Raw genomic sequence first — 15,797 nt, forward strand, 5'->3', positions numbered from 1 at the left:
TGTATTTTCTCATTATGCTAAGGGCAAAAAGTTTGGATTTATGTGCCTTTTTACTTATTTCTGAGGAATTTACTTAGTTCTTGGGAACTGGAGAATTGTAGCAGCAAACATGCCTGAGAAATTACTCTTGACTAACTTCTTTACAGCCCAAGGAGAGAACTTCGTTGAATATCTATTTCATATAAGCAGTGCTTGTTTACTCACCTGCTACTTGGGTAGAAATGTGAGAGCACACAGATGCACCTATCAGTTTGGGCAGAGGCCGTTCCCTATCAGATTCAAAGATGCAGCAATGTTCTTATTTTGCTTGGCTGTTGTTTCAGGCAAAGGCACGTGGGCAGTTTGGAGCAGGAACATCAGCGCTCATGGGTTGTGGAGCTCGTGCTGCAGCGTCTGAGCTGCAGGGTATACGCTGAATAGTTGTCATCGTGCTGGGACCACCAGTCCAACCAAACTGGTTGAAGGTTTTTTAGTTCTCTTATGGCTTTTTGTCCCTGTGATGAAGTGCCCGACATATCTGCAGGAGAGCTGCAGGGTCAGTGTTGGGCTCAGGGGGCTTCAGCATCACCTGTGTCTGTGCTGGCTGACCCAGGAGTGCTGCTCGGGGCACCCCCATGACAGCAAGCTATAAATCAGACCCCAGCTAATCTAGCCTTCAAGAAATGCTTCAGCCCTTCTATTATTAATTATTTAGATAATGCTAAGTGTGTGCTAGACTTGAGCTGAGAGAAGGCTGTTGCTGGCCCCAGCACAGTAGAATCCAAAGAATGTAAAGACAAAGAGGGAAGAAGGGGATGATTGCTGCTCCCTGGCAGCTGTGTGCTTCAAGCCTTTGGGTGTCATGCCATTGCACTATCTGATCGAATTATAAAGGACCAGAAAAAGACTGAGGCAAAAGCAGGGGAGAAGGAATGAAGGTTTCTCTGAGCTTCCCTACTTTGAAGCAGCATGAACAAGCTTGTCTCATTGAAACGTGTTTTAGGTTTCAGTAATAGAGCTCTTGTACGTAGCAAAATGTAATAGATTTCATTCAGCAGTCTGTGAACTCGTGATTTGTTTGAAATAAGTCTAAAACATTATAATTGTGCCTTCTACACGTGGGATGTGGCATTTTCAAGTTCACTTGTCCTAGTTCCAGCTCAAGCACGCCAGATTTGTTGAATAGATTTACTGATGTAGGTCCAGTGTATGGAGACCTGTTTGTTGGTGAGGTTTAGTTCTAACTCAGACATTTGACAGTTTCCATTTTCCACAGCTAGATACTAATTACAGTGTAGCCTCTCAACTTAAAAAATGAAATACAACGGTGCCCTCTACTGTGCAGTTGGGAGCAGAATGAGCTAAGTTGCCTAACTTGTGTATCTAAGTATGTTCTGCATGTGTTTGTACACTGTTCTGTAGCAACATTGGTGTAGGCACCTATAATGGACACTTCTGTTTTTAATTATGAGATCAGTTCAGCTGATGGTCTGTATTAAAACCTTTGGTTTTGCTCATTTTTCTTTGCTAACATATCAGTGATGGTTTTTTTTTTCATTTTAATTGATCTGTTACCAGTACAGGAGAGTATTGCTATCCCCATGAATATTTTTGTTGTTAATTCGCAAGCAATTTATTTTGTCTCTTTTCTTATAAACTGTTTTCTCATCCCATTCTTGATGTAAATAGTAATTTCTTTTGCCTGTGTTTTTTCCCCTCAACAAGCACGCCTTTCATATAATGATTGAGGTAAGATGCATTGATGTTTGTTCATGGTTATGGAACTTTCTGTGGACTTGTAAGAAGTTGTTTTGGTATGAACTCCGTTCTTCCACTATTTTGGACCAGACCTTTGTAAGCATGCGGGGTTGAAAAACAGAGATGCAGTCTGCTGCTTGTGGCTTTCTTGAAGCCTGCTACAATTTCTCAGGCTGTGGAGTTCCATGTCTGCAGGGACCGATGTGGAATACACCGGGAATACCACAGCCAGGGCCACGTCCAGCCCGGTGCTGGGAGGGCAGGAGGTCACCTGAAGAGAAATGCTCTGTCACCACTCGGTCTCTCCTTTGGCTTTATCATTGGCCAGAAGTGATTTTTACTTGCATTTCATTACCAGTTCTTCATTTAGAAAGAAACTACAAGTAACTGAGGACTGCTTATTCAGAACGGTGCTCATTGCTGGTGGATGTTTAGCCGAATATTGAAAAACCAAACAAGATTTGAGGCGTGGTCTGAATGCTCAGTTCTCGTTGTCTGTGTGTTTTCCTACGTAGATCTCAAATTTGCAGCTAAATAAGCCTTGTGAACAGTAGGAGCAAATAGAATTTTGCTATCTAAATACTCTGAATATCTCACACCTGTGAAGGATCGTCAGGGGATCTGTTCTTTGTACTGTTTTGCTCCAAATGACTTAATTCCAGTTAGGGGAAAATAAGTGTTCTGACTACAAGCTACTACCTTGTTTGTTTTCATCTGGGGGGTATGTAATGTGCTGTAAAATACGGGGGAATTTGTGGGGTGAAAAAGAGGAAAAAAGGCTAGGGAATGAACCAGCAACATTTTGGTACAAGTCACAGAGTCAGTTTTAGACAAGCTTACAGAATTTGAGTCCTGACTTCTTTTACTCTGTTTGGGTTTTCATGTTTTATCTGATGGAAAATGAACCCAAACTTGAAAGAGAGAAATGAGAACTGGCTGACCACATTCTAATATGAGCCGTAGGGTAAACGTAACCAAGGGGAAATAAGGCAAAAGTTAACATGGAGAACTTGCATGGGCTCTGGGGTCCGAAGAGAGAAAAGTCTTTGTACAACCCCGTGTGGATAATTGGTCCTTTTTTCCACATTTGCAATCATGTGATTGAACTGTCATGTGAGGGGAATGAGCGGAGATGCCCTCCCCTGCTGATGGAGGATGCTTGGGCAGCCCTTACACAGCCCGCCAGGTCCTCGTGTTTGCAGTGGCTTTGTAGTTTCCCACTTGTTCCACTTCTCTCTGAGCTTGAGAACCGTTCCCGAGTCGCTGAGGGAAACCTAAAACCTGTTTGTTGATGTGAAGGCAATTCTCCTTTCCATTTTAAATGGGGATTTGTTTTGGTCAGTGTGTGCGGGTGTGTTAGTTCTTCCCAAGGAGCAGAAAGTTTTGATTGTGTGGAAGTGTTCCAACACAAATAGGTACCGCAAGCCGCAGGAGGCTGCTATATAACCTAGTGGGAAATGCTAGGATTTCCTAGGAAATGAAAAATCTGGGTGTATGGAAAGCATTGCACACAGGCTAACGTGAAAGCCAGGAGCAGGGTTTTGCTTTTTGCTGCCTGGTTTTCCCTTGGGGCGACCACCTCTTCTCATGGTAGATGCTGCGGCTCAGCTGTTCTCATTAGAGGAGCACCGAGCAGTCTTGGTGTGATCAAGGAAGAAGATTACATGGCGTGCTTCAAAATGCCATCGGGTTTTTTGGACAAGGGGTGCAGAAAGGAAAGCTGCTGAAGCAAGGGAGGTTTGGGTTTGCTTCCCACAGATTGCTCTCTTAATTCAGGCAAGTCCCAAGGTCCAGAACCTGGTTACACAAGTTGTGTAACTGCGTGGCGTTCGATCTCCGGATGCCGCACAGTGCTCAGGATCCTTAAAAATAGCAGCGTTTTGGCACTCAGAAGAGGCTTTTGTGAGTAAATTTGGGCATCTTGTCTCCAGTTTTGCACGTCTTTTTTTGCCACGTCGTAACTATTTCAGTTTGAGGACAGTGAGCTCCCTGCTGCCTGAAATATTCATGAAGGGCTTTGGCTCCGAGTGAAGGGCAGCACAGGAGCAGAAACTTGCATGGCTGCGTAGCAGTTGTTCCAGGAACAAGAACTTAATCTTGTGTTAGAAGCAAGTTTTAATTCTTAAACTTCATTTTCCCCATTGCTTATCCAGCTTCAACCCAGCGATGCTGATGTAACAGTTTTATCTGTGCATCTATCGATCGTGTTGGCAAAAGAATTTCGTAATTTTTAGAGGGTAGTATTGTAATTTCTCCAATCTGAATTTTAAATATCATATTTTTACACGTATTCGAGTTGATAGAAAACTAGTTCTGAAACTAGTCCTTTCTGAAGGATATATTTATTGCTTAACGAGAAGGAGGAGGGTTATTTATTACTGCTCTTAAACTGCCCAGAACTTGTATGGATGCAGCAGCTCTTGCCTCCATTCTCTCAGTAGTAAAGTTATACTTAAAAGCACAGTTGTTCAGCAAACATCTTTAACGTGCACCAGGTTTTTGATGTTGCCAGCTGAAGTAACTGCTGAGATCTCAGTGGTTTCACTGATGAAACTGCCCTGGGATTTCTCATTCTTTCTTTTTAAAGCAGCACTGCAGCTGTGACTGGGTGGGGAAAGACAGAGAAGTGAGCTGTGTGTTTTGGGCATCTGAACGGCACACGTTGGGGTTTTCCATTGTGTTCTGCAGTGCAGGCCTCACTGAGGAGCAATCCCTGCCTTCCATTTGTAGGTTCCTGCTTTCATATGTAATGTGAGGCCTCTGCCGAGGAGCGCTGCCATGAGCGCGTCCATCCACTGTCTTGCCTGCCCGTGTGCCGTCACCAATGGCAGCACCACTGAAGATGGAGGGGAGAGAAGACGAGGAAGATGGGTTGCTGCTCTTGGTGGCAGTGCTGGCGAGCCCCCTTCCAGAGCTGCTCTGCAGCAAGCAGGGATCAGGCAGGAGGGCTGTGTCTCTGTGCACGTAGGGCGCTGCTGTTTGATGCAGGGGCATCACGAGTGGGTCTGCTGTGTTGGTTTGTGGTAGGGACGAAAGCAAACTGCGTACAAGCTGCTCTGAATGGTAGGCTGGAAGGAAAGGGCAGCCCAGGAGGGGCAGTGAAGTTGAAAATCTACTTGTTGTATTCAGATGACACGTATAATTTAAGTAGGAGGTGCATTTTTCCTTTTTAGTCTATCAGTAGGGTGCAAACGTGGTAAGACACGAAGAACAAGATGTTCTCTGAAATGTCATTCCAGAGAGCACCGGAGCATTGGTTCTGTGCTTCCTCACCCCACTGCGTGGGGCTGCAGACTGGCCGGGGTTAGTGGTGCTGGGTGTCATGTGCCTTGCACTGGGCGTGTGGTTCAGTGGTTTTGGAAAGAAAGCATCACTGCATGCTGGCAGGATTGTGCTGCTTTGCAGCCTTGTGCCCCAGCACGGGGGGGCTTTGGCAGTGGAGCTCTGGAGAGCTGAACCAGTAGAGGCATGGGGAGGGAACTCAGAGGTGCTCGGTTTAGTTCCATCACTTCAGAGGCACCGAGTGAAACTTGATTGTCCCTTAACTTTTGCTGTGCTTTTGTACCTGGTTAGACAGATCTGTACTGTAACTGTTGTCATGCTGTCGCTTGCACATCAGTTCTGAGCATGTTTCACAGTCTGTTTTTTTTTCCTTCCTGTGGAAAAGCGTTGCTGTTTTGTTTGTGATTTGTTTGGGGGAATTTGTTGCGGGAGGGTTGGGGAGTTGGTACCGAGTCTCAGTTTACAAGCCTTTATTTCTAGATCACACGTATTGTAATAGCAATGTTAATTCATGGTGTTCACCTAATTTCAGGATCCTGGACCACCGCCGCCTTCACCATTGATGGGTTTGAAGCCACTGCAGTTGCTAGAGATCAAAGCCAGGGGACGCTTCGGCTGTGTGTGGAAAGCTCAGCTGCTGAATGAGTATGTTGCAGTCAAAATATTCCCTATCCAGGTAATGATTTTCAAAATAAGTTGTACTTGGATTGAATGTGAGCCAGTGAATAGATGAAATGCAACCCTGTAAGGCTGTTGACTTCCCAGCAAGTACGCTCTGAAAGCCATGTTTAAAATAGATGGTGCTCATAGCGTTAGGAGCAAGTTTATCTAGAGTGACTGCTAGTTGGTGGTGTTTTCAGAAAATACAACATATCTAATTTCTCAGACCATTTTCCACTATATATATGAATATGTAATATATGTGAAGACTGTTCTTCTATAAATGCTAAGTAGTTTGCTGCACAAATACCATTACTAATCTAAACACTTGTAATTTTAAAAGAATCTCATGATGCTGACAGCGTACACTGTTCTTTTACTTCCTATGGGTAACAAAACCTGATTTAATTTAAAAAAAAAAATAGGTTTTTGTCATATTGACAGGTCATTTAGCAGTGCACGGGGAATCACAGGAGGAAATGTCTGACAGAGAAGGTACCTCTTGTGATTATGGTATTAACTTGGTGCTTGCTGTTGGTTTTCTTTGTTGTTTAAAGGACAAGCAGTCGTGGCAAAACGAATATGAAATCTACAGCTTACCCGGAATGAAGCATGACAATATTTTGCAGTTCATCGGTGCGGAGAAACGAGGCACGAGTATTGATGTAGATCTGTGGTTAATTACAGCATTTCACGAAAAGGTTTGTTGCAAATACACCTTCAGGTAGTTAATTAGAAGTTCATCTTCAGCTGGCTGCTTCACTTTTTGGCAGACCTTCCCAGTCAGTGGGTGATATTGGACTGATCTGCCTTCCCGAAAGGGTATTGCCGTACTTCTGGTTTGGGTTTTGTCTGAGAGTTTAAAAAATTTTGTTAGAAAGATGACGTCTGAGGATGAGTCTGGAAAATACAAAACTGTCATTTTGGAAAGGTAGTTTCTACACTTTGACAGCACTTCAGTCCCTTTTTCCCTTTTCTGTTGGCTTTCCTCACGTGACACGGTGACGTGTCAAGCTGGATTGTAAACTGCATGTGGAAGGGGATGTGGGAGTGAGTGTCAAGAGGTATTGACTAGATTTTGCTTGGCAGTCTCTCTATTCAGAGTGTGTACTTCACTCTAAAACCGTGATGTGAAAGTAGGATTTACTGTCATTAGTCCGAGAGGAAAGAGGCACCAGCAGTTAAAGGGCTCAGAGAGCACGTGTCTGCAGCTGAGCAGGATTCCTGAAGGTGAACCTAACCTGCTGTTTCCTGTGCCTGGAAGGCCATAAATCACCCTATAAACGCAGGGTTCTCTTCTTTATAAAGAACTGAACTGTGTGAGCCTAGCTCCCACTTCTGACATGGGCAGCTGTGTGCAGTTTGTTGGCGTGTGTGCCACTGAACTTGAGTTAATTACACTGCCTGGTTATCAGAGTGGTACGTGGGCGCATCTCCGTTCTATTCACAAACAGAGATGATGCAAAGGTTAATTTCTTCTTGTTGTTTAAGCTAGCAGTAGATATGTGCGTGTGTAATTATATGATCCATCAGAAAACAGAGGAAGGCAGATGAGCACGCCGTGGTATTTTCGGATGGAGGCTAGGTAGAGGTTTTCTTTATAGCTTGATGAGAGAGAAATTTACCCTACGGTGTTCTTCTTTTTCGCCACGCAGGGTTCATTAACTGACTTCCTCAAGGCCAACGTGGTTTCCTGGAACGAGCTGTGTCACATTGCTCAGACCATGGCTCGAGGCTTGGCGTATCTCCACGAGGACATACCAGGGCTGAAAGATGGACACAAACCCGCCATCTCGCATAGGTACGGTGCTGTCAGCTAGTTGCAGGTGATGGTTAACGTTTAACTTCGAGCCAAAGGACATGAAATATGGATAGATACAAAGTACTCAGAAATTACTGTGATAGCTTCCTCCTGTAGTTATCAAGAGCCTAATAAGGAAAATCTGCCCAGCCTAAGCAGAAAGCTGGCTGACGTTTTATAGAGGTTGGGTGATTGCAGTTGATTTAACCGTTTTTACAGTTACTTAAGTATCCTATGCAGTATATAAAATAATTGACAGTATTGCTTTTGAAGCAACTTAAACACTTCTGTATGCAACTCTAAGTAATATTGAATGCCTTCAGACAGAAACATATACTGTAAGTAATGGTTTTATGTGATATTTCTTGATGTATGTATGTCTTTATATGATATTCCGTGTTCTAGATTTCTAATTCTTTTCTTTCCCTTGAAAGGGACATCAAAAGCAAGAATGTGCTGCTGAAAAATAACCTTACAGCTTGCATTGCTGATTTTGGTCTAGCTTTAAAGTTTGAGGCTGGAAAATCTGCAGGAGATACGCATGGACAGGTAACGATGGATTGTTTACAGAAACAACACAGCTGTTATCTGTGTGCGAACGGAAATGCATAGCTTGTGCCTTCTTCATGCAACAGATACTGTATCACCAACCCTATTCTTTGACCTTTGAGAGATGGCAATCCTGGCCTTCTTCTCACAGGATCAATTAATATTACTCAACTCTGTAGATAACTAAAGATCACAGCCTTTTTGCCCCCTGTTCCCGTCTCACTGCCCCTTTCCTCCCATTTCACACTGATGGGCAGCTCGGCTCCACCTCACCGCTCTCATTCCCCTGCTTCAAAAGGATGGGGAGAAAATACAAGAGATAAAGGCCCCAGGTTGAGATAAGGACAGGGAGATCCCTGACCGACTCCCATCACAGGCAAAACAGATGCAGCACGGGGAGATGCATTTATTGCCTGTCCCACCACTGGGAATTCAGTGCTTACCATGCAGTGGGAAACTGGTTTCCTGTCGTGTGCTTCTTAAATAACAAGCTTGAGCCTAGAGCGTCATGGTTTCTGGAAAACTAAATTTATTTAGCTTCAGGCAGAATTTCAGCTCAGGGACAAAAATAAAATCCTTATGTTAGGATCATAGAACCTCAATAACACTGTTTAAGAGCAGCATATCTATTACTGTGGGGGCTCGGCGTTCAGACATTGTGTAAGCTCTGATTTATTCACATTACATAATTGCATCGTTGGTTGTGGTCAGAATGAAGGGGCAGCCCAGAGTTTCCATTTGACATCCAGTTTTGCATAAGCGTCTTCATATGTCTTTCTAAGTATGAATTGGTTTTCCTTTGGTATTGTTACTTCTCTAGCACTACTCTATAGTATGTTTGTAAGCAGCAGCGTCTCAATAGAATGGTAACTGTGGTCATATTGATTCCGAGTGTGCAATTTCTTTCTAATGTTCTCGTGTCTTTCCAGGTTGGCACACGAAGGTATATGGCTCCTGAGGTTCTAGAAGGTGCTATAAACTTCCAAAGGGATGCGTTCTTGAGAATAGACATGTATGCCATGGGCTTAGTCCTCTGGGAACTGGCATCGCGCTGCACTGCCTCAGATGGTGAGCAAAATAGCTGCCCTGTTGAAATACTTTATGAAATCAGTGACTGTTTTAAACAAGAAATTGGAAGGTGGGTCATACGCATGCAGTAAGGATGGTAGTCTTGTGAGCAAAGGCTTTAAACACCAGCACCATGCAGTCACTCCATAATTGAATCTGTTCTGTACATGATGTCCCAGGTAAACATTTTCTGCATTTTTTTCTCCTGGTGACAGCAAGAAGGAGAGGGAGTTACTGCTGAACTCCAAACTGGTTTGATTTCCTCAGGTCAGCCTGACAGTGCCAGTGCCAGCCAGTTTGTCTTTCTGTATTGTTTCTGGTACTATATTTCAAGTACGAATAGTTGTCTTAAATTTTGTAAGGAGACAAATTTTTACAGTGTCCAGCATAAGACAGGGTTATTGAAGAACAAGACAAAAGCCAAGGCTCGGAACGTTCGGGGAAGGTTGGCTTTGCAGTGAAGTCTTGAACAAAACTAAATAAATACAAAAGTTCTGCTTGGGCTACTGATTTGTCCTAAAGTTCTCGTAGACCTGGAAAACATGCACTGAAAAGCCAAGGTGTATGGGAGATCTGAGCTCAGTGCCAGGCCACTCAGTGCTTTTCTGCTCCGAGTGCTCCTGGCAGAGCAGGAGCCACGAGGGAGGCTTTACCCTTTTAAAAATGTTAAGCTGTTTACTAACAGGATCGATGCGCTCTGAGGCAGACCCACGTTCCGTATTGATTTCTCTTGCCTCTTTGCACTGTAAAACACACTTACCTAAATCTTACTAGAAGTGCGTTGTAGATCACTCTGGCAGGTGTGGTTATTATTCCAGAAAGAAAGGGAGACGTGAAGAAAGGAAAGCAGCCTTCCTGAATCACAGCTGTGGGCAGCTCTGCACTCAGGGCTGCTCTTTGTCTCTGAATTGCATTATTTTCTGCAGGTTCCTGGAGTGCGCGCTGAGCCTCGTGGGCTCTGTGCCGTGCTCCTCTGCTCATCCTCCCCTTCCTCCTTTCCCTGTGTGCCTTTCTTCAGACTTTTGATCTGAGAGCACAGAACAGATGTGACAACAGCATGTAACCTATAGCCACGTGAGCTGTTGTTGAGCTGAAAGAGCTCACCCCTCCGCTGCGCTCAGCGTCCACACCTGGGCGCCGGGTGGCTGCCGGGTAAGCAGACCCGGGGAGAGCCAACAAACGTGGAAGAAGGACGAGCACTTACCTGAGCAAAGGGAGGAGGAGGGGAGGGCTGGCTGCAGGAGCCTTCCTCTCTCGTGCCGAGTGCAGGCAGCCGGGCTGGGTGGGAGAGCGAAGGCTCCAAGCTGCTCAGTGAGGGGCAGAGCCACCGCCTACTGCTCACCTGGCACAGCGTGAGCTTCAGTGGCACCAGAAGGGAAACTACACTGCAAGCCTCTGACTATGGGCTACGCTTCTAACACGCAAATCTTTTCTCCTTTAAGCAGCACTTGTGCTTTAACTTCTTTTTTTGTTGTTGTTTATCTCCAGGCCCAGTAGATGAGTACATGTTGCCATTTGAAGAAGAAATTGGCCAGCATCCCTCCCTTGAAGACATGCAGGAAGTTGTGGTTCATAAAAAGAAGAGACCTGTTTTAAGAGAGTGTTGGCAAAAGCATTCTGTAAGTAGTTATGCAACCAGGCTGTGTCGTGATTTGAATTTCAGATCGTGTTAATCCTGCGTGGTGTTCACACTGGTGTCTTTTAGGAAGAATTTAACCACAGTGAAAATTAAATGGCCTTACGAGCACCATAAAAAGTTCTCTCTCAGCTTGAGTGAACGGGAAGTACTCTTTTTTTGGTTACAGAAGAGATTCTTTGGTTTTTATGTCTGAAATGAAGATACGTATGATAAAAATAAACGTTAAGAGATGATAGTCTTGATTTCCTCCAGGAAAGCTACCACCAGTGCGTGTAATAACGCAGGGTGAGCAGTGTCACGCGAGCAGTTTCTGGGACCCGTCAGGGAGGAGAGCTGCTGTGAGCTGGTCTTTGGCTAAGGGCTTGCACTGATGCGGCTGTGCATTCCTAACTCTGTTTTATTTTGATTGGTTTTGTTTTGCTTTGTTTTCCAAAAACGGGTTATTGCAAACAATAGATGGCAGTGTCTGCAGGGAAAATGTGTGCGCTGCCATCTGCTCCCTGCAACCAGCACCTTGCTGTATTAGCTCAGCGTTACTTGGGAGAGAAATTAACTGCTGACAGACACAGATCCCCCTCTGTAGCGTTTGGTTCATGGAAGTTTCGTGCTATCCCTGAACACCTTCACCTCTCTGAGTGTGAGACCTCACGCAGCACCGCAGTGAATGCCGGCAGGCGGCAGCGAGCTGCAGTTCATTGTAAATGGCACGAAATAAACAAGGCGTAGGGTCCCACCATGTGTCGGGTCTCAAAACCAGTTTGGCAGAAGGGATGAAAGGAGGCAGGCGTATCTTCAGCCCCTGCACGGCGCTCCCTCACCCGGCTCTGTTTGCCCGCAGGGGATGGCGATGCTGTGTGAGACCATCGAGGAGTGCTGGGATCACGACGCAGAAGCCAGGCTGTCGGCGGGGTGCGTAGAAGAACGCATTATTCAGATGCAAAAACTAACTAACATTATAACGACAGAAGACATTGTGACTGTGGTCACGATGGTGACAAACGTTGACTTTCCTCCCAAAGAATCCAGTCTATGATAGTTGCACTGGTCACGTCACTGACCACCGGGACTCTTCACTGGAGCTGCTAAAGCTAACGGGGCCGCTGCCGTGGTGGTTTGCTGTGTGAAGCGGCCGCCGGGTCCCTCGGAGCATCGTCAGGAGCTGTTTCCCCTTACGCTCCCCCTCCTCCTCCCACACACGAATCCACCAGACTTTCTGCATTCCCTGCTTACGCCGAAGGACGCGTCGTGACTGAGAGGTGACTGAGAGGTGGCATCGGGGCTGTTCAGGACCCGTGCTGGCTAACGGAGCGTTTTAAAAACTGACGTCAGATTTCTTAATACCTGTCAGAAGAGACTAATTCCTTCAATGAACTACTGTTATTTTTTTTAAATCAAACATTTCATTTCAGATTTAAAAAAAAGAAAGAAAGAAAAAAAAAAAAGGGTAACTCGTTTTTATTGCATTTGCTGTTGTTTATAAAAAATGACTATTGTAATGCCAATATGACACAGCTTGTGAATGTTTAGTGTGCTGCTGTTCGGTGTACATAAACAAAAGTAATCAAGTGGGATATAGCAAAGAGGCTTCCAAGTATTACTTAACCTCCCTCAACAAGGTATACCTCAGTTCCACCTCTGCTAAATTATGAGATTGACAACACTAACAAAATTGGAGTAATAAATCGATCCGTGTTTTGTAAATGATGTATTTCAAATTCACTGTGTTATTTAAAAAGGGTAAGCTATGCTTCATGCCAACAGTAAATGGCCATTCCTAAAGCAGTGTTTTTAGCCTTTTTCTTGTACTAGCTTGTTGTGTATAAAAAAAAAAAAGTGCTGTTTATTGAAACAAACTTTTCCTCCCTGTTTTAGTTTGAAGCTTTTCTCTTACCTCCATTTCCCAGAGTATCTCATGCATTTATTTAATGGAATACTATTTAGGTTTGCTGTGTCTGAGGAATAGTTGAAAGCTTACGCATGACTTTTTTAATTTTCGGTGAGCTGTGACACTGGAAAGCTCTGAAATCTTAGTCTTTTTTTTTTTTTTTTTTTAAAGAGAAGTCTTTTTCCTATTTATGTTTGTGAGAAGGTCTGCCTCGCGTGTTCTCTGTTTCACTAAACAGGATGCAGTGGGTTCTGTGTCCCTGTTTCAGGATCACCTCAGGAAGCTCAGTTACCCCCGATTCCTTCCTCTCTGCTTTGAGAGCTGCATCTTCACTCTCCTCCGAGTTGGTGCCATCCTATCAGCGTACTGCTTACTGTCTGTGCTACGTAGGCTTATCCTCCCCCTACTGAAACTACCGCCACCGCTGTCAGATGACAAACACTTAAAAATTTCAGGGATAATCTAGTCACGCGTGTAACTTAAATATGCAATGACAATTCAGAGGTAACGAATACCGCTGTCCGCACCACAGACTTGCAGAGACGTAGGGAAGAACACTGAAATTGCTTTCACAACTCCAATGTCGTTTTTGAGTTTCGGAAGTCATGCCTTACATGCGAATTATCAATGGACTGGGAGATAGGTGCCAAAGTGCTTCTCCGAAGTACTGCTCCCCCAGCTTTGTTTGGTCCTTTATGCAAAGTACAAGAAGTGTTGAAGCCCTGGAGCGCAGAACCGATGTCAGCTGGCGCTGTGCTCTGTGTGTGGAGCAGCACGGGGTGGTTTTCACACCGAGCGTTCGAGGGCTTTCCACAGAAGTTCTTAATGTTGCAAGGAGGGGCTCGCTGGGAACGTTACCTTGGGAGACTGGTCTGCACAACGCCAAGGTGATGTTGTAGGTGGGCTTTATCTCTGGCAACAAGAGGTTACAGCAAACAATGCATAGCTCAGCACGTCGTCAGCAGGGAGGGAGGGGAAGGCGTGGCAGCAGTGCTGCTGTGTGCTGTGTCACACTGCCACTTTCTGCCTGAGGCTCCGTGTGGCTCTGATGGGTTGCTGCTGCTGGAGGGTGCAGCTGGGTGGCGTTCAGCTGGGTCATAAAAGAAAAAAGAAGCTGCTTGCGGCCACTTTAATGGACGTTTTCATTTTGCTTCCATTTTTACTCCAGGGATGCCATCTTCTGCACCCAGCAGGGCATAACCGTAGCTGCAGGGTTCTGAACAAACAGGGATCCATTTGTACTTTGCTAAAATCCTTTGCGTGCCCATTGAGTTGTAACCCCTTTCCCAGCAGGAATAGAATAAATACAGGCCAGGTTCTCAAGCAAAGACTGGTCCTGTCCAAAACGTGCAGCACCTCTGCACTGTCCTTTCAGCTTCAGCAACTGCAGGGCCTGGCAGCAGAGAGCTGAGCCTTGCCCCTGGAAACCAAGATCACTTATCTTCGTGTTTTAAAACTGCATTGGGATATATCTGAGCGTTTCAATACTGCGCTACTCTGAGTTTCCTGATTTGCAACAGCATAGTTCAGTGCAGCTGTGGGAACGATATTCACCGTATAAATGCTTTTCAGTGGGGTCAGGTACGACCGCTCTCGCAGGGCATTCCGGCTTACTCCTGGTTTACTGCTGGAGCATGAAACGTGCAAGCTGAGAAATGCCAGAGCCAGCATTTTTGGAGTGTGGATGCGAGCAGGATGCGGTCAGCTCGCTGCAGGTGGAAGCATCCTGGCATTACCCGCGTGCAGGCACTGCCCGCTGTCCCTGTGTTCGTTAGGAACACACACGTGGCCGCGTGCTGCAGAGCTCCCCAGCTCCTCAGTCCCCAGCACCGGCCTCGGTGCGCTAACTGCAACGTAACCAGACAGTAAGAGGACACCTCCTGTTCACGTTAGCACTGGAACAGGGCTACCAGTCTGCTCTTTTTCCAGCTCCTCGTTTGTAGCCTTTTCTAATACGATTACTTTCATTAGGAACACTTGGTACAAAACGCAGAAAGCCGTAACGTAGGTTCGTGGGCAAAACAATTCAAGTAGCATCCTCGATGGAACATCTTTTACCTCAGATACTCAACCAGCAGTACTTTTTTTTTTTTAATTATTATTTTAAGTGCAGTTTCAGTCCATATACTATTCGTTACCTCTCAAGACTTTGGTAAGCAATTATTTTAACTTTACTCTTTGTATTTGTCAGTGTTTTGGGCACAGGTTGTTGTACTACTGTCAGATGTGCTTGCTGTTTTTCTGCAAGTACTAAAAACAAACCAACTCCCTCCCCTCCCAATAAAGTGATTGTTAAATATTGTACAAATACAAATGTATGCTCTTTTTCCCCTATTCCCCCAAAAAGTTAAAATAAAAAATGTGACTACTACGACTCGCAGATGCCTTTTTTCAAGTTTGTAACACTTAGGAGGAGAAAGAGCTATTGCTCCACTTCTGCAGTCATTTTCCAAGCAGTTCTGCAGGAGCTGCTGTTGCTCACCAGCACGCAGGTGCCCCCACCCAGCAGTGCTGCGCCGCTCAGCAGGGTGGGCTTTTCCTACAGAGCTGCTCTGGAGATGGTGGAGCTTTTGTCCTTTAGCTCAAACTCTGAAAACGTTCCACTTCATCAGCCAAACCTTTAGGCTGGAGCTGATCCAGCTGCTGTGCTGCTACAAGGGGTTTTCTTTTCCCAGCCTGCAGTATTGCAACTGTAGATTTGGCCCTAGAAGTGACACTGGACAGAAGCCAGAGTTGCTGGTTTTCTGTGAAACTGTAAATCGTATTTTCAGTGTAGATGAGATACGTGGGTTCAAGACTATCAAATAAAGCCACTTCCAGCTGCACGAGAGGAGCTTCAAAACAGCCTTAATGGGCAGTGTTGTGGCAATGGCAGCCTTGTCCAGATGTACAGCACTCCAGGCTGCAGGGGAGGTGCTGATCTCCTGCAGTGCTGGGGCAGGTATCCTCCGTGTCCTGGACGAAGGTTCTCAGATTTCCCAAGCTGACGCTCAGCACCAGGAGTCTGAGCAAAGGTAGAAGAGGGAAGCTGCTTCAAGCAACCCTGCTGCACCCTGTGCACGGCCCTGCAGTCCTTGGTGTTCTGCTGCTGTCCCCACTCTTTCCTTCCCGAGGACGTAGAGCAGGGGCAGCTAGCTAACACTAGGCTTTAAAAATTAACTCGTAAACGGCAGCTT

The 15,797-nt window shown here is 45.4% G+C and overlaps 1 protein-coding gene across 1 annotated transcript in view; it reads left to right on the plus strand.

The window, feature by feature from the left end:
* The window catches only part of ACVR2A (activin A receptor type 2A), a 55,462-nt gene extending 40,467 nt beyond the window's left edge, over positions 1-14,995 (plus strand). Inside the window, exons 5-11 of the mRNA XM_021398034.1 lie at positions 5,552-5,695; positions 6,237-6,380; positions 7,335-7,480; positions 7,915-8,029; positions 8,959-9,097; positions 10,586-10,716; positions 11,575-14,995. Of these exons, the coding sequence (XP_021253709.1) occupies positions 5,552-5,695; positions 6,237-6,380; positions 7,335-7,480; positions 7,915-8,029; positions 8,959-9,097; positions 10,586-10,716; positions 11,575-11,769 (1,014 nt within the window). The 3' untranslated portion in view covers positions 11,770-14,995. The remainder of the gene's footprint in view (positions 1-5,551; positions 5,696-6,236; positions 6,381-7,334; positions 7,481-7,914; positions 8,030-8,958; positions 9,098-10,585; positions 10,717-11,574) is intronic.

The sequence above is a fragment of the Numida meleagris genome, chromosome 5 (assembly GCF_002078875.1).
Source record: "Numida meleagris isolate 19003 breed g44 Domestic line chromosome 5, NumMel1.0, whole genome shotgun sequence".
Classification (NCBI taxonomy): domain Eukaryota; kingdom Metazoa; phylum Chordata; class Aves; order Galliformes; family Numididae; genus Numida; species Numida meleagris.